At 46.7% G+C, this 24,083-nt stretch overlaps 1 protein-coding gene across 2 annotated transcripts in view; it reads left to right on the forward strand.

Annotated features, from left to right (window-relative positions):
- Positions 1-24,083, forward strand: part of VSTM4 (V-set and transmembrane domain containing 4) — a 95,638-nt gene that overhangs the window by 34,773 nt on the left and 36,782 nt on the right. For both annotated transcript variants that reach the window (XM_032837823.1, XM_032837834.1), the window contains 2 exons: positions 3,320-3,427; positions 13,465-13,498. In XM_032837823.1, the coding sequence (XP_032693714.1) occupies positions 3,320-3,427; positions 13,465-13,498 (142 nt within the window). The remainder of the gene's footprint in view (positions 1-3,319; positions 3,428-13,464; positions 13,499-24,083) is intronic.

Raw genomic sequence — 24,083 nt, forward strand, 5'->3', positions numbered from 1 at the left:
CCCCTGAAGCCTTATTCTACTGTGCTTTCTACTTCTTTTACTTTTAGTTATTTTACTTTAGTTTAACTTTTAGTTACTTTTACTTTTAGTTTACTTTTACTTTTACTTTAAGTTCCATGAAGAGAAACCTTCTTAGACTAGCTTAGGCCAAAATGTTGACTGAGCCTAAGACCACGGGAGGACCTCAGGGACTCTGGCTCAGAGACTACACTGAGCCTCCTGGGCTGTAGGCCAGGGAAGAGAGAGTCAAAAGGAGGCTGAGATGTCTGATTCCATCCTATCCTCCCCCTTCCTCTCTCACTGACCATGGCCTTACCTGCGTCTCCAGCTCTCTGTGGAAGCTAGCCGTTCCCCCTCCGCTGCTCCCAGCATGCTTGCTTTTTCCATTTGGACATGTAACTACCTGCTTCTCCGGGTCCCAAGGGCTTTACAAAGGTGCATTCCTTTTGACTCAGCAATTCCTCTTCTAGGAACTTCATCTTAAAAACCTAATTTGAGAGGTGTGTTAAGGTTTGAGTCTGTAAATGTTCATCCTCCTCATTTATTACAGGGAGCAGTTAGAAACACTTTGTGTGATCAGTAATAAGTTCTCATGAAGCCATTTCTATTAATCTAATACTTTTTTTCACTCTGTTTCTCTCTGTATTTTTATTCTTTCTATACATTTTTGCATTTTCTGTGGTTTTTTTTTTAAGATTTTATTTATTTACTTGACAGAGAGAAAAACACTGAGAGAGGAAACACAAGCAGGAGGAGTGGGAGAGGGAGAAGCAGGCTTCCTGCTGAGCAGGGAGCCTGATGCGAGGCTCGATCCCAGGACCCCGGGACCATGACCTGAAGCAAAGGCATACGCTTAACGACTGAGCCACTCAGGCGCCCCTTCTGTGTTTTCTTAAATATGACTCAGCACAGAGCTCCAGTCCTCTTTGAAGTTCCTTGTGACCTCCTCAGACTGGTTGAGTTCCTTTTCTTTGTGTTTCTGGCACTGGGCACACCCTTCTGTTGTTACAAATGCCATGGTACTCTCTGATTTCTTGATGAGACTTTAAAATGTCCATTGTTCTATTTCTTGTTCTTAGGAGAGTGCTGAACATGGCTGATAATGAACATCTGTTGGCTCAAGACATTTAAGTGGGTAGGGAAACATTTTGCCAAGTTCAAACGTCTGTAGCTTTTTGCTACAGAGAAGGGTTAAATGATGCTTTTGGCTTCCCTTTGCCTTTCTGAGCAGTCGGCATTTGATCAATCAGATTGGTGATGAAGTTGATCATAGGAGTTTAGGAAATGGATGTATGTTATTAAGGGCTCAAGGTTGGTGTTCGCCCCAAATTCACGTGTTGAAATCCTAGCCCCTAATAAGACTGTATTAGGAGGTGAGGCCTTTGGGAAGTGATGATGTCACGAGAGTGGAGCCTTCTGAATGGGATTATTTGCCCTTCTAAGATGAGACCCCATAAGAGCTTGCTTGGTGTCTTTCTGTTCTCTGCCATGTGAGGACACCAAGTAGAAATGTCTACACACCAGGAAGGGAACTCTTACCAATTACCAGTTCTGCCAGCATCTTGCTCCTGTGGGAAGTGTATGTTTATTGTTTAAACTGCTCAGTCGGGGGTACCTGGGTGGCTCAGTGGGTTAAAGCCTCTGCCTTCAGCTGAGGTCATGATCCCAGGGTCCTGGGACTGAGTCCCGCATTGGGCTCTCTGCTCAGTGGGGAGCCTGCTTCCTCCTCTCTCTCTGCCTGCTTCTGATCTCTGTCTGTCAAATAAATAAATAAAATCTTAAAAAACAAAAACAAAAAACTGCTCAGTCGATGATATTTTGTTATAGTAGCCTAAATTGACTGAGACAAAGATGATCATGAAAAAAAAAGGACATAATTGTAGATTAGCATATATTTCTAAAAAGTGATAACAGGGATCCCCTGTACCCATTTGTGCCCTTAACGCAGTTTCTCCCAATGGTAACATCGTGCAAAACTCTAGTAAAACACGGCCACTAGGATGTTGACATTGATACAGCCAAGATACAGAATATTCCCCTCCCTACAAATTTTTTTTAGAGCCAAACCCAAGTTCCTCCCATCAGCTACTCGCTGCTTAACCTCTGGCAATCATTAATCTGTTCTCCATTTCTGTAATTCTGCCATTATATAAATAAAATCGTACAGTATGTAGCCTTCTGGGATTTCTGCCCCCCCCCCCCAACCCCACCTCCGCATTTAGCATCATTCTCCGGAAGTTCCAGATTGCTGCATCCCTTAGTAGCCCGTGGTGTGTATGAGCACAGTTTGTGGAGCCATTCACCTCCTGAAGGACCTCTGGGCAGGTGCCAGTTTCGGGCTACTGCAAATAAAGCTGCGATTTTGTGTGAACTGAAGTTTTCATTTCTCTGGGGGCATTTGTCCCAGAGCAGTTGCTGAGTTGAAGGGAATTTTGTAGGTGTATCTTTTATGGAACTGTTTTCTGGAGTGGCTGTACCATTTTATATTCTCGCCAGCAAACTGGCCTCCAGTGACCCAATTTTATTCATAGCCTTCCTGGCATTTGGTATTGTCGCTATTTTTTATCTTATTGGTTTTGATGGGTGTGTGAGATATCTCGGCGTGGTTTAAATGTGCACTTCTCGAATGGCTGAGGAAGTTGAACATCTTCTCATGAACTTATTTGCTTCCTGTATGTTCTCTTTAGTGAAATGTCTCTGGTTCTGCTCATTTCCTAGTAGGATTGGTTGTTCATTTTTTTACTGTTGTGTTTTGAGAGTTCTTTATATTTTACATACTAGCCCTTTGTTGGATATACAGTTACAAATATTTCCTCCCAGTCTGTAGCTTGTCTTTTCATCCTCTTCATACGGGTGTTTACAAAAGAGAAGTTTTTAATTTTGATGAAATCAAGTTGATCAAATTTTCTCTGTGTAGATGTTAGTGTGAAGTGTACAAATTCTCTGCTTATGGACGCCTGGGGGGCTCAGTCAGTTAAGTGTCTGCCTTCGGCTCAGGTCATGATCCCAGGGTCCTGGGATCGAGTCCCACATTGGGCTCCTTGCTCAGCAGGGAGCCTGCTTCTCCCTGGGCCTCCCACTTCCCCTGCTTGTGCTCTCTCTCTCTCTCTCTCTCTGACAAACAAACAAAGTCCTCAAAAAATACATTTATAAAAAACATGTCTCTGCTTAGTCCTAGATCCCAAAGATTTTCCTCCTATTTTCTCCCCTAAAATTTTCTAGTTTATATTTTCTGTGTAGGCTTGTGGTTTACTTTGGACTGATTTTTGGTAACGTGTGAAGTTGATCTTATTTGATACCCCTATGTCTTTGTCTTCAGATCTCTACATCTACGCTGTTCTCGTGTGCTGCGTGGGGATCCTCAGTGTCCTCTTCTTCACCCTGACGATCATCTGGCAGTCTGTGTTTAGCAAGAGGAAAGCCAGAGGTAAGAGGACCGGTAAGGTCATGTCTGGAACGGGAGCACAACCAAACCACAGACGGGGGAAGATGCTGGGCAAAGTATAACCTTGTTTGAAAAATGCATCGTGAGTCAGGGATTATGTCCCTGTGACGGGTGAGTACAGCGAGTGAGGAGATGTGTCCCCCTTACTCTGCTAAAATCGGTTGTGCCCGCGCGTTGAACTTTCTCTTTTTCTCAAATCCCTTCCTTCCGCCGTCTCTGAGGGGGTGGCCCTTCCCTCTCTCATTCACCCAGACGGGGCTGTGGAGTCAGATGAACCTGGATTTGACTGATTTTAGACGTGTTCCTTAACCACCCTGGCTTCACTGTCCTCATCTATGAAACGAACTGGGGTGGACACTGCCTTCCTCAGACGGCGTGCGGTTGTGAGTGTTCATTATTTAATTACAGTACTGGCCCGGGGCCTGGCGCCTGGCAGGCAGGTGAGGTCAGGAAGGCTCCGCCCAGCCTGGCGGGGGGATCACTTCCATCTCCTTCCCTGTCAGCATCCCTACTGGCCTGGATCTCTCCTCAGCCCCGTCCTGCTCTGCTCTTTCTCTCTTAATGATTACAGTTCTGGGGACTCCAACTCTTACCTCCCTATGCAGGCTGCCCGGGCTGTTTTTCCACTCCAGTCCCCACCTCTCAGAAAGCCTTAATGTATCGTTTCCACTGGAGCCTGTATACTTCCTCAGAAATACCCTCCCTGCACACCCTCTGCATTTCCAAAGCAGGTGTGGACACTGTAGCTCCCCGAGATGATGTGGGTGACAGCTGGGCTCTGGAATTAGACCGGCTCTGGTTCAGATGGCTGCTCTTCACTTACCAGTTGATGACCTACCCGCTGAGCCTCACCTTTCCCATCTGAGTAGTGGGAAAACAGTAGCGTGCCCAGTCCCATGGGATTATTGAGAGGCTAAAGTTCAGCAACAACAGCAACAAAACCTTTAACACATTCCGACTCTTGTAAGTGTCAATGACACGTGGTTAGCATTATGCATCATCCTGAGGTCACAAAGCTGGGAAGTGTTAGACTGGGTGGTCACAGTGTATGGGAACGCTTGAACAGGGAGACGGAGCCATGCTTCCAGAGGGCCTCTCCGCCAAGGTGCAGGCAAGGCTCAGGGAGGGTAGGGGTGCACTCAGGGACCAGCCTGCAGGAAGCTGTTGCCATTGCAGAGTAGGGGACGAGGGCAGGAGAGGCTCCTGGGACTTGCAAGAGCTGCCGCTGTAGGACAAGTGTCACCAGCAGGAGCCTTAGAAGAGGGACCCAGGCAACGCCATACCAGGAGGCAGCAGGGAGGGAGCCGGGAGCACTCATTCCTCAGCCCTCCTTTCTCCCCTCTCCTCTGGATGTCCTGCTGCTGCTTTGCTGTGCTCTCACCAACCAGGAGCCAGAGGGCAGGGCGTGGAGGTCAGCCTCCTGGCCAGTCACGGTGGAGGGGGACACAGAGACACCCAGCACACCCAGGCCTATGGCGGATCTTTCATGGGCCGTACCCTTCCCACAGTGCTCTCTGCGGTCTCTCAGCTGAGCCAGAGAGCCTTCCTCTGCAGCCTCCACCTACCGAGTCAAGAGTGCCCAAGCTTTCCTCCTGTTGCAAACCCTTGCCTACGCCTGTGAGCCTGTGGGACACATTGCACAGATGCCTTCGCTGCCCTTCAAGAGAATAGCGAGGAAGGCACAGGCCCGTCATCTGATCCATTCTCCTTGGAATTTGGCTTATGACAGCTGCTCAGCAAGTGGGGGCAAATGTGTTTGTTTCCCAGCTGCTTTGCTCCCAGCTGTTGGAGTTTGGAAACCCCATAAGCAGTCTCTAAGCCTGTTTTGCTCCAAAGGCACCTCTGCCTGGGTTTGGGAGCAGGACAGAGCAGCGTGCCTTGAGCTGCAGGCTCTGGTAGTTGGTAGGCAGGATCGGGGAAACAAAGCAAAGTAGTTAGTTCAGGAGACATCCATCTCCTCCAGAGCCGACGAGGCAGACTGCCAGAGTACGTGCCGTGCCTCACACAGAGCCCCCGAGAACCCAGATCCCAGTCGCCCTTGCGCCCCCCTGGAGCGAGCCCAGACAGCCTCGTGTGCACCTGTGCACAGTGTCCCAAAGCCCCGCTGAGCTTCCGGGAGCTTCGCGGGGGCACCTGCTGCGGGCCGCACTGCTCAGTGGCTCCTGCACAATCCTGTGTAATCCTTACCACCAGTCCATACTGCTTCCATTTGCGAGAGAGGACTCAGCTGAGAAGCTTGAGAAAGTCCTGAAAGGGGTATGGCAGAGCCCAAGCTCAGCCTGATTCTGAGGAAATTTCTGTCCGAAGAGAGCTTCACCATCTGGGAGCTAGGCTTGCCGAGGAATTTTCTTTCAGCCTTCACGGCGGTTCCCGCCAAGGTCCTTTCCAAACAGTAGGTATCGCTCCCGTAGTCCCTAGGGAGCTTGGCTTTATTCTAGCAGGCTGGCCTTCTGTGGTTCTGGCTGGGTGGGTCCTGCCCTCTGGGACGCCAGCAGCCAGGTGCCTCCCAGCCACCACAGGGCTGGGGACAGGGGACTGTGCAGGGTGGGCCAGGGTTACCCCTCACCTGGACCTCGGAGCCTTAGCACAGCGCTGCCCAAACCTTAAGGAGGAGACTGTTCACCGGGAAGCCTGCTCAAATGAACATTCTGACTGAGTACTTCTCATGAGATCATGGCGGGTCCACGGTTACCTGTGAGACGCCACGCTTCGAGTGGCAAGGCCTTAGAGCTGGTTCTTCTGAACCCTGTCCTCCTCTGTACCCATCTTTTATACGAAATATTTTGAAAGGACCCCATTACCATCTTGAAATGAAACTCAGAGATGAGATGAGCTGCCTGTGCCCACAAAAATACAATCCGGCCCAGACCCCCTTGTTACGTGGACAGTTTCTGGGTTTTCTGTGTCACTGTGTGTGGGTTGGGCCTTCTGCGTCCTGGCCACATGGAGGAAAGCCAAGCTCTCTTGCCAGGCTGAGAACCTCAGAGCATCCTGGCTGCTCACACACACAGGGAAAGCGGAGGGGAGCCCAGCACCGGCTCTCCCGCTCCTTCCCCTGGATCTGCCTCAAAGGGGATATCAGAGTAGCTGTCCCCACTCCCGGTGCCATCCCCTGGAGAGTGCCTGAGGTAAACAAAACCCAGCCTGGAAGCTGGGGGGCCAGCAGCCAGCGTCCTTCTCTTCCTTCTCTCTCTCCATTCCTGCTGCTTGGCCCTCACCCCGGCCTCGCGCTGCCTTGTTTTCCTGGGGTGCTCATTATTCTCGTGAGCTGCCGTTAATTGCACCCATGTGTTCCTTGCTTTGCACTTTCCTCCTGAGCTATGACTCTTTGTCCTGGCTCTTAGTGCCTGGGTGCTTGCAGCTTTGTCCCAGGGGCTCTGCGGCTTTGAGTCACCCTGGAAAACACGAGTCCTGGTGGCCCAGGACCAGACCCTGAGTTACTCCTCAAGCACAGTGCTTTCCCGTAGCCTTTACTTGTTTGGGAATGAACCTAGACTTGCTGCTTTGAGAGGGCTCTAGCAATCCCCCAGCCTTCCCTGTCTGAGCTCTTACAAGGGCAGTTTGAAGGCACGGTAGGACCAGATGGAAGAAGACGGCCTTAACACCTTTGTCCCTACTCTCTGTGATGTCTCAGTCTAGCTGGCACTTGCTGTGCTAGAATCCTAGCCCTGGAGCCAGGGCTTCCTGGAGCTTGCTAGACCCCACGTTCCCCTGCTGCAGGCTTGTTCTCCCTGCTTCCCCAGGGGATGGGGCCAGAGAGCCTATGAGCTGTACCCCTAGGAGGAAGGTGTGGGGGGTGGTACGTCCCTGTCACAGCCACGCTCAGTGCAGGGAGGAGGCTCAAAGCATGGAGTGGGGGGTGGCTCTGGGTGAGGAGCAGAGAGGTGACCCTGGGGCCTTGGAGAAGTTGATTGGCTCACCTGCCTGCTGTCGCGGACACTTGGACAATCCCTAGCATGAGTTCTCCTCGCTGCACACTTCTGAGATGCAGAGTTGGTCTTCAGAGCATGTGGGAAGGTTGGCTGGCTCTCATGGGCCCACTGCCACCTTGGGAAGGGGACCCGTCCTCCCTGTGTGGGTGCTTGTCAGCCTCCCCAGGAGCCTAATGCCAAGAGCGTGGGACCCAGAGCCTGGATTCAAACTCCTTTACTTACAGAGTGGGTCTTCTTAGGCCCCGAGTAGACATCCTGTATTCCCAAGTGTCCTCACTATAAAATGGGGACAGGAGTTTCTCTTACTTGTATGGCTCCTGGGGATGCTTTTCCCAGTGTGGTGTGGCCGTCAGTCCTGGCGTGGGCAGTTCTGGAGAGCACCTTCCAAAGCCTGCAGCTCAGTTTCCAAACCTCATCCTTCCATCACGGTCACGGTGACTGTGGGATCAGCCATCCTGGCAGTGAGGGCAAGCAGAGCTCCCAAATATTGTCTCCAGCAATTCCCCCAGGCTTCCCTGTCTGAGCTCTTACAAGGGCAGTTTGAAGGCACGGTTGGACAGACGGAAGGAGACGGCCTTAACACCTTTGTCGCTACTCTCTGTGACGTCTCGGTCTAGCTGGCACTTGCTGTGCTAGAACCCTAGCACACACATGTCATTGGACATTTTCTTAGTAGTCTCATTAACAGGGTGAAAAGGTTAAAAAAAAAACCCAACTCTTTTATTTAAAATATATCTAAAATAGCATTTCAACAAGTATCAATATAAAGATTCAGAATAAGATATTTTATGTTCTTTTGTTCATGCTAAGGCTGAAATCCAGCATGATCTCATACTTCCAGCACATCTCACTCGGGACTAGGTGTATTTCGAGTGCTAGGTAGCCACCTGGGGCCCACAACTTCCATATAAGACCAGTTTCTAGACCCACAATTTTATGTTCTGGTGTTTTCCATCAGTGCTTTTCACGTGGTCATGAAATAGCTCTCTGTAGCAAGAGGACAGGCAATAGGAAACCCCATTCTCCTTCTCAGCTTACCACTTGGTGCCCGAGGGAAATGGCTTCACCTGGCCTTGTGACTGCGCCAGCCCCGAAACACTGTTAGGGCAGGTCTGCTTCCTGGAAGGGGCTGGGGTTTTGGATGTGACGTGATGGGAGCACAGTCCCGTGTAAAGGGAAGGGCTGGCAGGAAGCGGGGCACAACCCTGGGCTTATCTCTCCCCACAGGGAAGTGCAGATGTCCTTTTCCAGGCTGCTGGGCTGTCTGTCCCTGCTGGAGCTGGGCCGGGGATTGGCGGGGGGGGGGGGGGGGGGGGGGGGGGGGGCCGGCTGGGAGACCACTGTGCTCAGTCATTCTTGCTCCTTTGGCAGATGCATGGGACCTTTTGCAGGGGCTGTTACAGTCCTTGCACAGTGCAGGAGATGCTTGGGGAGCAGAGCAGAATTATCTATGGGTCCTACCTCAGCGTCTCTGCAAGGCCTGGGATTGGGAGAGGGTGCAGGCAAATTAGGGGAAAGTTAGGGGAGGGTCAGGCCTTGACCTTGAGGCCCCAACACTGGTACAGAGCCTGATAGGATGGGGGAGCATAGCTACCTCCACTCCAAATCACCCATCTGGAGGTGGTAGTGGTGGCAGAGATGGGCCCAGATGGGGATGACAGTCTTCAGCCTGAACAGGTCATCTGGGAGATTTGGCCATGAGGTGGGGGCTGGGAGCAGTATGGCTCAGGCTGAGGTGGCAGAGAAAGGGTAGCCCCAGCTCACAGACACATTTCTGCCAGGAGGTGAGAAAAACAGTCTTTCCTTTTAGTCTTCCAAGTCGTAAAGATCATAAGATCACCGCTGAAAAAGAACACTGTCCTGAGTTTTCATTTCTGTGCAGTCTGTTGCCTTTGTGTGGCCCAGGAGCCCCCAGTCAAGTACGCTGGGTGCGAGGTCATGGCCCACGATGGAGACGGGCTCCAGGACCCCCCCTTATTGTCTTCCTTCTCTTGCTGGTCTCACTTCCCCACTTTCCAGTGGATTTGCCAGGATCCCATCCCACAGAGACTCTGTACTGAAATGCTTGTCTTACAGACTCTGCTTCCTGGGAGTCAGTCCTGATGAAGTTACATATATTTAAAGGTGACTCTGTGCCAGGGCTATGTCTCTGAAGTGCCTAGGTCTTATGTTCGGTATGGATTACTTTTGGTTCCCTGGCAGTCCCTCAGCCTTAAAGGAACATCAGCCATGTGTTTACTGGTCTGAGACATCATAAGAATTGGTCAGCAAGTGCTGGCCAAGGGGCGTATTTTGTGCCGGGCACTAACCATCCTCTCTGGGCTCCTGGTCTTTCTGAGTCAGCCTGTTCTCCTACAGCCAATGATTACAAGTTGCCCTGGCCTGCCTTCCGGCTCCCTGGCTTCCTGATCTCCAGGCTGCTCACCTCACTGCCGCTGGACTGGATTTCCCAAAATAGAGGCCAATGCATGGATTCCCTAAGACTCCAGTCCCAGCTCTGCCCTGCCCAGCTGTGGCACAGTGGGCCAACCATCTCTCCTGAGATTGACTCTCTTCGTCTATAAGGAGCTCTGATACCAGCCACCCAGTATCTCTGAGAATGGTGAGGAGTAGTTACAAGAGGGCTCTAGAGTCAGGCTGCCCAGTTTTGCTCCTTCCTAGGTGTGTTAGTTTGCTTGGCTGCCATAATAAAGCTTATAGGTGGCTGTCTTCTCCCGGTGTCTTCACACGGTCTTTTCTCTGCTCCTGTCTGTTTCCTAATCTCGTTTTAGAAGGACATCAGTCATTTTGGATTAAGGCTCACCCCCAGTGACCTCATCTTAACTGAATCACCCGTTTAAAGGCCTCACCTCCAACTCCAGTCACATTCTGACGTGTTGGGTTTTAGGGCTTCAGCATAGGAAGGACGCAGCTCAGCCCCTAACATTAGCTGTGTGACCTTAGGCAAGGTCATTAACCTTTCTTTCTGTGCCTCAGTGTCCTCCACCATAGAATTAGGTGCAATAACAAAGTTTTTGTGAAGATTAAATTCAAGTGCAAATTCGTGGTCTTCAAAGATTTTTGCTTGCATTTAAAAGCATTTCAAACATTTTTGCTTGCACCTAAAAGCATTTCAAAAACTATGCACCCTTGAACATTTTTTGTGAATGTCTAAACTTTTTGATCATAAGTGTAAATTGTTGCAAAGGAGGTAATTTCTAGGGCATCACAAATATGGACATCTTAAAACAAAGTGTTTCAATCTCTTTCACATCTAAATGTTACGAATTTCATAAGTACCTCTCTTTATTTAAAAAGACTGAACATGCTTCAGCTATTAGAAATTGTATATTGTTCCTTTTTCTCCTTGAACTTTTATCTTCACTTTACTTTCCCCACAAAATTTTATCCCACTTTAATGCAGTTTTTTTTTGTTTACACTGCTCTGTAAAAGTAATGTGTATAAAAATTTAAATTAAGAATTTTAAATTTCCTTATTCCACAAGTTTCTCGGTATTAAATTTTTTGTGTTGTTATTAATATTGCACAATTAATAAGATTTGGAAAATGAATATAAAATTAATCAAACCCCATAGATATTATCAATTTAGATAATCAGTCATAGAAGACCATTTTATTGGAAATGTATTTTTACTAAAATAAATTTTTATTTTAGTTCATATACCCTTGCGTGAATTTGCTTAATAATGGAATTCAGCATCACTTCTATTCCTACTTTTTAAAGTAGAGAATTGAGGCTGAATTCCATTACTAAGAATAGAAATGATGTTGAATTCTGTTATTAGGTAGATTCACACAAGGGTATATGTTCTGTCATTAAAAATTATTTTTAATACTTGACCAGCTGACAACTGGATTAGGTCATTATTTAATCCTTGTCAAAAGCAAAATATTGGAAACCTCTCTGCTGGTGAAAGCTTTAGTTGCCCAGTCCTTAGTCATTTGCTTTCTCAACACTGGCACCAACTTTTCAAATCATTTCTCGTTTGGTGCCTCCTGTTTTTTACCTCCACAGCACAAGTCAGGATGGGTGAGAGGTATGCCTTGATTTTGTGAAAAGAAACAGTGATGTGATGGGGAGGGAGGAAAGGAATGCAGCCAGAGCTCAGGCATGTTCTGGGAGAATGAATTCTGGAATAAAGAACACTGTGCTAGGTGAGGATCTAGAAAGTGATTTCCTTAACACTACCCTTCCTAGGAGTGCCCACCGGTTTGCAAACCCCAGACACATGATCACTGATTTATTTAATAAGCCTAGAGTCAGGCCAGGAACATGAAGTGTTCCAAAAAACTAATTATGGCTTTATTATTGCTATGTCTGTAAATTATCCAGCACAGAGCAGGTGCTTGGTAAACAAGATATAGAAAGAGTTTATGCACTAAAAGGGGGTAGTAACAGGTAAACCTAAAAAGCTCTTTCTTTTTTTTTTCTTTTTGAATTAGTGTTTTCTATTTATTTATTTATTTATTTATTTATTTATTTATTTATTTATTTTCAGTGTAACAAAATTCATTGTTTATGCACCACACCCAGGGCTCCATGCAATACGTGCCCTCCATAATACCCACCACCAGGCTCACCCAACCTCCCATCCCCCGCCCCTTCAAAACCCTCAGATTGTTTTTCAGAGTACATAGTCTCTCATGGTTTATCTCCCCTTCCAGTTTCCCCCCACTCCCTTGTCCTCTCCATCTCCCCATGTCCTCCATGTTATTTCTTATGCTCCACAAGTAAGTGAAACCATATGATAACTGATTCTCTCTGCTTGACTTATTTCACTCAGCATAACCTCTTCCAGTCCCATCCATGTTGATACAAAAGTTGGGTTTTCATTTCTGATGGAGGCATAATACTCCATAGTGTATACGGACCACATCTTCCTTATCCATTTTTCCGTTGAAGGGCATCTTGGTTCTTTCCACAGTTTGGCGACCATGGCCATTGTAAAAAGCCTTTTCTAAAGCAGAGACCCTGTCATGCTGGTCTGGAACCTGCCCTGGTCACCTGCAGGACAGATCATGCCAAGTGTAGCAGCTTAAAAGAACAAGGATTTTATTTGCTCACAATTCCGTCGGTCAGCAGTTTCGACTGGGCTTAGCTGAGCATTTTTTCTGGTCTTCACTGGAGTCCCTCCTTTGCTGCAGCCTGCTGGTGGATGAGCTGTGGCCTGGCTGCTCTGGGGCCTCAGCTGGGGTGACTTGTGCCTGTTCAATGTGGTCTCATCTCTCAGTAGGCTAGCCGGGCTTCTTTACGTGGTAGCAGAAGAGTTCCCTGCAATGAAACAACAAATGAGCAAACCTCAGAGCGCAGGGACCGGTTAGGCCTTTGCTTGCGACATATTGGTTATTGTTCCATTGACCAAAGCACGTCTGGCGGTCAAGCAGTTTCACAGCGGTGTGGACAGACACAGGGAGGTGCGATTCATTGGGACCATCGATGTAATGATCCACCACCCACCTCCGGAGCCCATGGCTTTGCTTCTATTTGAAGTGAACTCAATTGTGAGATTAGATTGGCCACTTATTAGGATAACTGCCTAGTTCTTGTTTTTCCTGTGCTGCTAGAATCTTTTTTTTTCCTCTATGAGACCTACTGTGGAGGATGTCTTGCTCTAAGACTGTTTTTCCAACATACCCCCCTGCCCCCAGTAGAGTGTTGATCAGAGAACACAATGCCACTTTGCAGAGAGGAGCATCTAAATGGAAACAGGTTGTCCCCAAAGGCTTTCTCATGACTAAGGCAGAGCTTCCAAGTTGGGTGACTATTACTCTAAGACCTTCCAGATCAGAACCCACCTCAACCTGGCTTGGAAAAAAAAAAAAAGACTGTTTTGGGTCATCAAACTAGGAGGTCTGGGGTATATGGTTCATGCCTGGCTCAGTCTAAGTGTGGAACAGTATTGAGTCAATGTGGTGTCTGTGCTATGGTTATGCTTACTCATCCAAAAAGAAGTATGAAAGCTCCAAGAAGTGGCTTGTACCAACATCTGGGCAATGCCTGGGTACCTACGTTCCCCTGTGATTCCTGGAGCACATGCTTCTAAAGTAACATTTATTTACCATCTTCTATTTCTTTTCATTTTACAGCGAGACATTATTTGGTGAAATGTCCCCAGAACAGGTAGGAATACTTTTTTTCTTTTTTCAAATGAAACTCTTTGATATTTTCCTTTCTATTGATATTACCAAGAAATTGGCTTAATTTGTATCTTTACCTAAGGGTCTGCATGGTAGTTTGCAGGTTGGCCTAAAAATGTGTGTTCTTCATGCACTTGGGTGTTTCTAGATTCCGTGCTCTGGTTTTTACCCTCAGATTCCAGAGAAAATATAACTCATGCTGGTTCAACATGCCAGCTGGAGGAGGCTTGGCACCTGTTCCTGGACAACTGTTTCCCCTGTGTAGGAGGAAGCTAGCAGCTAGACTGAAGCACTTTGATGCTTTCTGGCCACAAATCCTCCTAATTCCCTTCTACCAGTTCCTGCTTGCCCTCTGCCCTGCTCTGCAGAATGTGGCCATTAGAAATACATGTGCCGAGATGCTAGCCTTCTAACTGGTGGAACACACCTCACAGGTAACATAACAGTTAGAGCAGACATTGCAAACTCATAGTGTTTAGAAATTTGAGACTTCTGGTTCAGGCACAATGGCATAGGTCAGTTTCTCCCTGCTCTTCCCTGCTAAACACAGCCATAATCCCTGAAAATACTGCCAGAGACAACCAAAGGAGGGCTCTGAAAGGGGGTAAGAAGAAAATGATGAAAGACAAAGAAAAAAAATCTTAAAAGCAATGAGAGTGAAACAATGCATTATTTATGGGGAACACAAATTGGAACGACAGTGCAGTTTTCATTGGAATTGATGGAAAGCAGAAAGAAGTGGTATATTTTCTCTTTAAAAGATTTTATTTATTTATTTATTTATTTATTTATTTTAGGGAGAGAGCAAAGGAGAGAGAGAGCAGGAGCAGGATGAGGGGTGAAGGGGGAGAGGGAGAGAGAGAATGGCAAGTGGACTCCTTGTTAAGCACAGAGCCTGATGTGGGCTTGATCTCATGACCCTGAGATCCTGAGCTGAGCCAAAATTAAGAGCTGGGTATTTAACTGACAGGGCCACCCAGGCAGCCCAAGAAGTGGCACATTTTCAAATATTGAAAGAGAAGAACTGTCAACTACAAATTCTATATCCAGCCCAACTGTCCTTTAGGAATAAAGGGGAAATAAGGACATTCTCAGATGAAGGAAAACTGAAAGAATTTGTCACTATGGGTCCTACATTAAAAGAAAGGCCAAAATAAATTCTTAAAATAGAAGAAAAAGACTTGATACATTAGGGAAGAAGATCAACAGTAGAACAGAAATATGGGTACATAAGTAAGCTATTCTTTTCCTCATGAGTTTTAAAAATAATATAATCAAAACAAAATTATAAAACCATCTGATACTCAGGAAAAGCATTAAGATATTTAGAAGTGGGGAGGGGGAAGTTACCTAAATAGAAGTGAAGTTTTTACACTTCCTTCAAAGTGATAGAAATTTGGTAAGTCACACATTTATTTATCACACTCAAAGCAACCATTAAAGTGACTATGAAATAAATACACTCAAAAACAGTATAGAAAAATACAGAATCCTAAAATATGTTCCAGTAACATAAAGGAACAGAGGAATAAAAACCACAGGAAATAAACAGAAAACAGATCATAAAATGGCAGACTTAATTGCTAACATACTGTTTCTCTTACCTGGTTTAAAACTTAAACAGTTTAAATACATCAGTCAAATGACAGAGATTGACAGAGTGGATTAAAAAACACACACACACATACAACCTGCGTATATGCTCTTTACAAGAAACTCACTACAAACTCGGTGACTTAGGTAGGTTGAAATAAAAGGATGGAAACAGTTCTAGCACATAAACAAAACCAAAACAAATCTGGAGTGGGTAGACTAATAATATGACAAAATAGACTTTAGAGCAGAGACACTTACTAGAAACAAAGAGGGACATTCGATAATGACAACAGGATCAATCCACCAGGACAAAGACCCTAAATGTATGTATACACACCAAACGGGAGAACTACCAAGTACATTAAGCAAAGAAAAAAGAGCTGAAAGAAGAAGGAGATAAATCCACAGTTACAGTGGGCAGCTCTAATGCACCTTCTCAGCAACCAGGAGACCTGCTGAACAGAAATTCGCAAGGGTATGGAAGATCTAAACACCGCAATCAAGGACAGGCCCAAATTGATACAGATCGAACACTCGGACCACCACCGGCAGAACACGTGTATTTCCAGCCCCTGCAGAACATTCGCCATAAGATCTAGCCTATCTTAGACCAAATGTTGGGCTTTAAAACAAACCCCAGCAAACTTAAAGCACTGGAACTCATACAAACACACAGCACACTTTAAAAATAATGCATGGATCAAAGAGGAAGTCTCAGAGGAAGTTAAAAAAAATACAGAGAATTGACCAAAAATGAGAATAAATGCAACAAAACATGTGTGATGCCTTTAAAGCAGTGCTGATGGGGAGATGTATGGCCTTAAATGCTTGCATTAGGAATTAGGAAAGCCCTCAAATCAACAATCTGAAGTCTCACCTCAGAAAATTAGGAAAAGAGCAAAATAAACCCAAAGCAGGCAGAAAAGAATGAAACAATAACGGTCAAAGCAGAAACTGATGAAATTGAAAAGATCAAAACAATAGAGAAAAATCAGTGAATCAAAAATCTGGTTCTTAGGAGACTGACTGCTGGCAGAAAATGGGTAAAGTGTACCCAAGATCTCTCTGCTTTATTTCTTATGACTGTATGTGAATCTGCAGTTTTCTTCATAAATACTTCAGTTGGATGTGAATTTGGATGTCTCTGGAGGGTCCTCTTTACTGCCCAGCAGTCCCTATACCTGACTGCTTTGCATTTCTGCTGCTGAGTTTGGGATCCAGAGAAACCCTATTACTAAAATCAAAATATAAACTTCTTTTATTGAGAGTTCACCACCTACCAGGTAGTTGTCTAGAGTAGTCCAACAGTGAAGAAGAGAGATAGAAATCCCTGCTTCGTGGAACTTAGTAGGCATTGAATGCAAATGCTCGTGTCCCTGGGAGAGATATCTGACTATGGCCAAGTGAGGACATCAGCAAGTCCTCTCCCCACAAAGGCAGCTTTTAATTGAACCAAATCAACAAAAATAACTATTCTAACACTCTGGGAAGACCACAGGTGTGTACTAAACGAAGAGCCTTTTATACTGGAAAAACTGCTGAGCTGTTGCTGACAGTAGTGGGGTCTGGTGGGGTTTTGGCCTCCGTTCGCTCCGAAACTCTTCCCTCCTGCTTTGTTGGTGAGCTTTTTTCAGAGCAGGGAGTGCTGCGAGGACCACCAGATGCTCTGTTGTTAGAAGGGGGCTCGTGCGGCTTGGAACAGTATGCAGTGCTCACGTTCAGCAGCAGTGTCACGGGAGGTGACCTTCTTAGGGGGATTGAGCAAGGAGGGCCGACAATGCTGCTAGTCTGAGCTTTTGCTCACAGTTGGGGCAAGTGTATTTCTCGCTGAGACAACATACATGGGGAGTGCAGTATGGAAAGCACCCGAAGGAAGAGAATAACACTGTGCACATAGTAACAAGAGACATGGTAGCTGAATTAATATCAGATTAGATATAATTTAAGACAAGAAATAAGATGAGGGACCAAGAAGGAAATTACAAATTGTGAAGGATTAATACCACCAGGAAGGTACAACAATTATAAATGAACATGGGCCTAACAACAGAGCCTCAGCATCCATGAAGAAAAACAGAAAAGGGAAAGATGAAATTGGTGATTCTAAAAGGATAGTTGGAGATTGCAATGGTCCACTCTCAGAAATTGATAGAATACCAAGACAGAAAATCAACAAGGGCCCAGACCATCAAGCAGTTTGACTCGACATGGAATACTCTTCCCAAAGACCACATACCGTACTTGTCAAGTGTACTGGGAATATCCACCAGGACAGACCATATATCTAGGCCACAAAACAAATCTGCATAAATTTACAAATTTTATGTATGTAAGAAATCATACAAAGGTTGTTCTCTGAGCAACAGAATTGAACAGAAATTAATGACAGAAAGAAATCTGGGAGATTCCCAAACATTTCAAAATTTAAAACAACACACTTCTAAATAATACAAAGAAGAAATTACAAGAGAAATTAGAAAATATGTTGAATTAAATACAAGTGAAAACAAAACACATCAAAACTTATAAGAGGCTGCTAAAGCAGTGCTTCAAGAAAAAATTATGGCTATATTATTAAATTATTAAATTATGGCCTATATTAGACAAGAAGAAAGACTTCAAATCAATAACCTAAGCTTTCACCATAGTTAACCAGAAAAAGAAGACCAAGTGAAATCCACGGTAAGCAGAAGAAAGGGTATAATAAAGATCATAACAGAAATCTATGACATGGAAAAAACACACACGTGCACAGAGAAAAATCAATAAAGCCAAACTTTGTTCTTTGAAAAGATCAATAGAATTGACAGATCTTAAGTAGACTATACAGGAAAATAAAAAAGAGGAAAAACCAATTACCAAATCAGGAAGCAAAAAAGAAATCGCTGGAACACTGGGGTGGCTCAGTCGATTAAACCTTTGGCTCTTAATCTAAGCTCAATTCTTGATCTCAGGGCTGTGAGTTCAAGCCCTGCATTGGCCTCCATGCTGGGCTTGGAGCCTACTTAAAATTAAAAAAAAAAAAAAAAAAAAAGGAATCACCACAGACTCAACTAAAGTTAAAAGGATTATAAGAAAATATTATGAACACATTGGTTCTAACAAATTAAACAACATAGATAAAATGGAAAAACTTCTAGAAAGACACAAACCACCAAAATTGATTTAAAAAGGAATCTATAAAGTGAATAAACCTGTAGTAAGTCAAGAAATTGAATTGTTAGCTAAAATCTTTCCAACCAGGAAAAGCCCAGACCCACATTGCTTTACTGGTGAGATATATCAAGAATTAAAGCAAAATATAATACCAGCCCCTCACAAAGTAATTCAAAAAATTTGAGAAAGCATGATCTTTTCAACAAATAATGCTGGGATAAAATACAGAAAGATCTCTTACAACTCAATAATAAGATGCCAAATAACACAATTTAAAATGGACAAAACAGATTTGAGTACATACATCCCTAAAGAAGATACACACATGGCTGACAAGTTCATGAAAATATATTCATTATTCATACCCGCTCTGAGAGCAATAAAAAAACAACGTCCAGTGTTGGTGAGGATGTAGAGAAACTGGAACCCTGTTTGTTGCAGGTGGAAATGTGAAAGGGTGTAGCCGCTTTGGAAATCAATTTGGTAGTTTCTTAAAGCATTAAACACATACTCACCATAGGACCCAGAAAATCGGCCCCAGAGAAATGAAAGCATCTGTCCACGGACACACAAACATACTGTTGTTCACAGCTGTTTTGTTCATAATAACCAGAAGCTGGAAACAGTCTGAATACAGCCAAGAACTGGTGAATGGATAAACACCATTGAGGAATCCACTCACTAAACTACAGTTTGCTAATAAAAAGGAACAGAGTGCTGATACATGCGGCACACGAATGAACCTCAGATACGTTATACCAAGCGAACGAGACCAGATGTAAAAAATTATGTATGGCATGATGTCATCTATTTGGAATGTCCAGAAAAAGTAAACTTATAGGAACAGAAAACAGTTGCTTAAGGCTGAGGGTGGGAGTAGGAATTAACTATAAATGGGCAAGAGGGAACTTTGTGGGGGAATAGAAAAGTTCCAAAAGTGTATTGTAGTGATGTTTGCACCCCTTGATAAATCTACCCTAAATTATTGAATTGTATACTTAAGATCAATGAATTTTATGATGACTAAATTATCTCTTCATAAAGGTACTTGTTTCTTTCCAAAAGCATGTGCTCCACAGGGCCTGGCATTTCACATGTGGGGGGCTGGGGAGGTTATGGCTGGGGAGCTCAGAGACTGTGCAGGGCCAGCCTGCCACTGCTTCTCAGGGTTTGCTTGCTATGGTCTCCTGTTTGGCTTTTCATGGTTAGCAAGCAGTGCCGGGCGTTTGGGCTCCTCCCTGTCCCTCCTAAGTCTGACCCGTGGGAGGCCCCTATCCTGAGCTGGTGCTAAGGCTGGAGTACAATGAGGCGCTACCGCAGCCTGGTGGGCAGGAGAGTCTGGTCTTCCCCAGGCCCGGGATACCTACCGGGCTGCCCCTCTGCCAGCTGGTGCTCTCAGTGAGTCTGTTTCAGTGCCTGAGTCAAGCTCTCTCCATGGGCATGTCTCTTGGGGGACCAGCCAACAGATCAATCTCTACAAAACTGCCTCTACTGCACTGCACCCTAGGACCATGCAGAAGAACACTGCCGACTTGTGTTCATCTTCCCGATCAGAGTCTCAGGCCTATTTGACTTCGTGCAGCCCAGATTCCCTGCCACGATGCCTCGCTAGTGAACCGGTCAGTCCTTGCCTTCCAGCAGGTTCTGGCCTGCCCTGTGCTCTGCCTCTGCAGCCCAGGCAGTTCCTCCTGTCCTTGTGCCGGAGGCTCCCAGATCCCAGCCCCATCTGTGCTGTGGCAGTGGGCGGTTGGGCCCGGAGATCCTCAAGCTGTTATCCAGCATCAGTGCTCTTCTCTGTCCTCTGACCACTTCCTCCTTAGGGAGAATGGGCAGAGAGCTCAGGGCCAGGGCGAGATGCCAGGAACGGAAACCCTCAGGCAAGGGAGGGACCCTCAGGATGGGGCCATGCTGGCGCTGAGGTGCGGTCACCAAAAGAAGGCCTGCTGAGTGACTGGGCCAGAATCTGGAGACCCTAGGGCTTTCAATGACGTTCTTTGAGAAGTTCATACAGAAGGAAAACAAATCTCATCGTGAATGTGTGTCGTTCCCGAAGTCGGAAGTTGCCATCTCCTGGGAGTGGGGGGGGCGCACTGACTTTGGGGCTGGGAGGCTGTTCCTTTCCCATGTCTAAGTGCTCTTCCGGAGCAGAAGGCTGGGCCAGAGGGAGCCTGTCAAGATCTCGCAGGATTGTAACTGGGCTTTCCCCGGGGATGGCAGCTCCCCGACAGCAGCTCAGCGGGTAAGCACGGAACTGCCCCTAAAGGTCCCAGAAAGTCACATTTGAAATGAAATGCCACCACTCGCATAGAGATATGGTGTGTCCCCACACCATGACACCTCTTCCATGGATCCAGATGCCTTCCTTCCTGTAGGTCAAGTTCAAGAAAGTTGCCGAGAAGATGGACATGGACACCAAAAAAGCAATTCCCAGTAGATTTCCTGACCTGTTGCTTGACCTCTCCTTATGGGTTTGAGGTAATAAAGTATTTGCAAATGGGAGAAATTGAAGCTGACAGCATGTTCCCTGTGCCAACGGCAATTACGAGACTGAAGTAATCCAAGCCTTCTTCATGTTTTCTGGTTCCTACGCCTTCTCGTGGATAAGCAGGGGTGCAGACCATTTATATTTTGGATAAATTACAGGCACAGGTTTACTGTGGTTTGTGAGCTTAGTTTAAAGCATTTTCCGTTTTTTTTCTGAACCATCAGAGGTTTTTATTTATTTATTTATTTTTTTAAACACACCCCTATAGCTGAAGTATGGGATTTAATTAATCATTGATTTGTTCGGGATCTTAGCGTGAAGGCGGAAATGATTTCAGAACGAATGTGAATACGTCAATTCTAAACTTAGATAGGTACCTACTTGCTTTATTTTCACAATATTGCAGAGCGGTGGTATTACAGAATTTGCTTCTTTTGTGAAAGGTAATGCACTGGGATGTTTAAAGATTCTGAGGCCAGGCTGCCTCAGTTCAAATCTGGACTCGGGTACTGATTGCTGTGTGACTTTGGCTAGTTCTTCGACCTCTCTGATGAAATGGGGGCAGAGATAGTCCTAGCGCATAGTGGTGTTGGGAGGATTGAATGAGTTAGTCTGTAAAAAGTGCTTCCAGTGGTCCTGGTATATGGTGAGCTTTATGCAAGTGGTTCTGTTATTATTCAGTCATACTTATGGGTGATTCTTCTATAGAGGACTTTTTTTTTTTAAAAGATTTTATGTATTTATTTGACAGAGAGAGATCACAAGCAGGAAGAGAGGCAGGCAGAGAGAGAGGAGGAAGCAGGCTCCCTTCTGAGCAGAGAGCCCAAATGCGGGGCTCGATCCCAGGACCCTGAGATCATGACCTGAGCCGAAGGCAGTGGCTTAACCCACTGAGCAACCCAGGCACCCCTAGAGGACTTTTTATAAGGCCCGGAGGGCAGGGATGAAATAACACACAGCCTATACCCTTGAGGTCCGCACTGAATAGGAGAACTAGAGAAGCAAAACCATGTGCTACCCACAAAGCTGACGTGGGCACAGCAAGGAGGCCCTGCTAACCCTATCTCCCCGGTTGGTGGGTGGTAGGGAAAGCTTCCTGGAGATGAGATTTGGGCCAAGTATTGAAAGAGGGGTAAAAGTGTTCCAGAAGAGAGTTGGGAAAGCACAGCGCACAGAAGTGGGGAGAGAGGCATACAGCGGGTAGGAGGCTGGGGGGCACTTGGTCCCCAGCAGTGAGGTTCTCTCGAGATTCCGGGCAGAGCACAAGGGAGTAGAGGCTGGAGGGGGAGCCCAGGGATGGGCACAGGGCTAAGCCTTTCCACACACCATCTTCATTCCTCACGGCATCGTGTGAGCAGGTGCTGTGATTGTCCCATTCTACAGATGGAAAGTGATGCACAAGGAGTGTGGATGGTGGTGAGGTCTTTGCTGGGCAGGGATGGGGCAGCGAGAGATGCCAGCCCGGGAAGCTCAGACTCGCTTGTGAGGGCTTCCGTGCTGGCATTCGCTCAGATGAACAAGGAGGAGAAGCTCCAGGAAGTCAGGGCCGTGGAAGGAGAAGTGGGAAGGGTACAGCCACAGATGCTGGCCGCGGCTGCAGCTGCTCTCCATGTCCCTGACTTTGAAAGGTCAACGTGCTCTGGTTATAGGCACCAATTTACAAAAGTTCCAACCATTGTTGTTGTCGTTGGTTGGCTTTAGCCCACACACTAAACGCCTTCCCTGCTGGCCACATTCACTAGAGCATGGAAGGTGGTGAGCGCAGGGATGGCAGATGCGGGTGGTGTGTCTCCTGGCCCCCGTCTTGCATCCCCGACATCCTTGCTGCCCCTCTCATCCTCACCCTTCTCCTGCCTCAGCTCTCTGGCTCACTGCCCTTCCGTAGCCCCCAGGCCGAGGCAGGCATGAGGAGGGCTGGCCTGTGAGGTGGACCCTGGTGGTTGTTCCTCACGTAATGTGAAGGATATTCCACCTGGATTTGGTGTCCGCTGGAGCCATGCCACCCGGCAGCTTGGTGACTTTGGGCCACTTGGCTTCTCTGGGAATTTTCACTCTTCACAGAATGGGTACAAATTTGCTTCTGTCCCTATCGCTCAGGGTCGCTCTGAGGATTCAAGGAGCTCTCCGTGGCTGTTGGGCTAATTCCTCATAATGACTCACCGTGTGACCCTGCACCTCTACCTCTGAACACTTTATGGGATTTATTTCTAATCCTCATAAAACCCTGCAAGGCACAAATTAGTCTCCCCAGACTAAGAACAGGAATAAAACTGCCAACTATTAGATAAATAGCTAGTCCTCTGTACTATTTACGAACCTCTTGATTCCAGGTGACAGGAAAGCTAGCACAGATGCTATTACCCCGGAAGGGATTGGCTGACTCATCTAACTAGGGATGCTGCGGTGGGTGAGCCTCGGGGAAGCTCTGTCTAGGAGACATGCTGTCATCACGGTGGTGGCTTCCATTCCCAGCCTGTCTCTGGGCAGTGCTGCCTCAAGGCTTGGCCTGTCCTCAGGCCAGGCTGGCTCCCCTTGGGAAGAGAAAGGTGGTGGCAGGTGCATTCCTTTCTGGCCTAATGAAGGAGCTGTCTCCCTTCCTGACAGAAAACACAGTCACCCCTTAGGGGTAGGGGACAAGCCCAAACCAAGCACGGTGGCCAGAGAGAGCTGGGGTAGATCCCACCCAAACACATACCCTCAACCCTAGGGGTACAGGTGCTAGATCCTGGCCATATGCCCCCAGTGACCTCTCTCTGCTGTTATTTTTATGACCCAAGATGAGAGAACCCTGCATGGAACTGCTAAATATTAATGAAGCCTCCCCCGATCTCTCCAGTCTGTGTTCAGAGATTTTACATTCACAGACAAAAGCCGTGGCCTGTGGAGTGTGTACTCATGTTCACAAAGCTGGCAGGGACTGCAGAGGAACAGCCTTAACAAAGAGGCCCCAGTAGAGCCTCTCGGGCTGTGTAAAGCATTTATGATGAAAGGCCACGGAGGCCGTGGACCGGGAGACGCCTTGGCAACTCCGTCACAAAGGAACAGCTTTCCTCTGCTGCTGCTTGGAGTGTGCACGCAAAGACGTCACAGAGGGGAAGCAGCAGAAGTAACGCACCGTGACCGCCGAGGGTCTGCCGGGCTCTGCGAAGGGCACTGGTTCTGGCTGGAGGCATAGAGAGCTCCGTCATGTCTGGCTCCCCACTCAAGGACTCCGAGAGGAGATTCCACAGTAATGATGACAACAATCCCGGTCAGGTAATAGCACATGAGACCCATTACACGCTCATGGCACACCAGACATGGTTCTAGGTTCTTGGCATGTATGAAATGC

This window comes from Lontra canadensis, unplaced genomic scaffold (assembly GCF_010015895.1).
Source record: "Lontra canadensis isolate GAN:19392208 unplaced genomic scaffold, GSC_riverotter_1.0 scaffold3, whole genome shotgun sequence".
Taxonomy (NCBI): Eukaryota; Metazoa; Chordata; class Mammalia; order Carnivora; family Mustelidae; genus Lontra; species Lontra canadensis.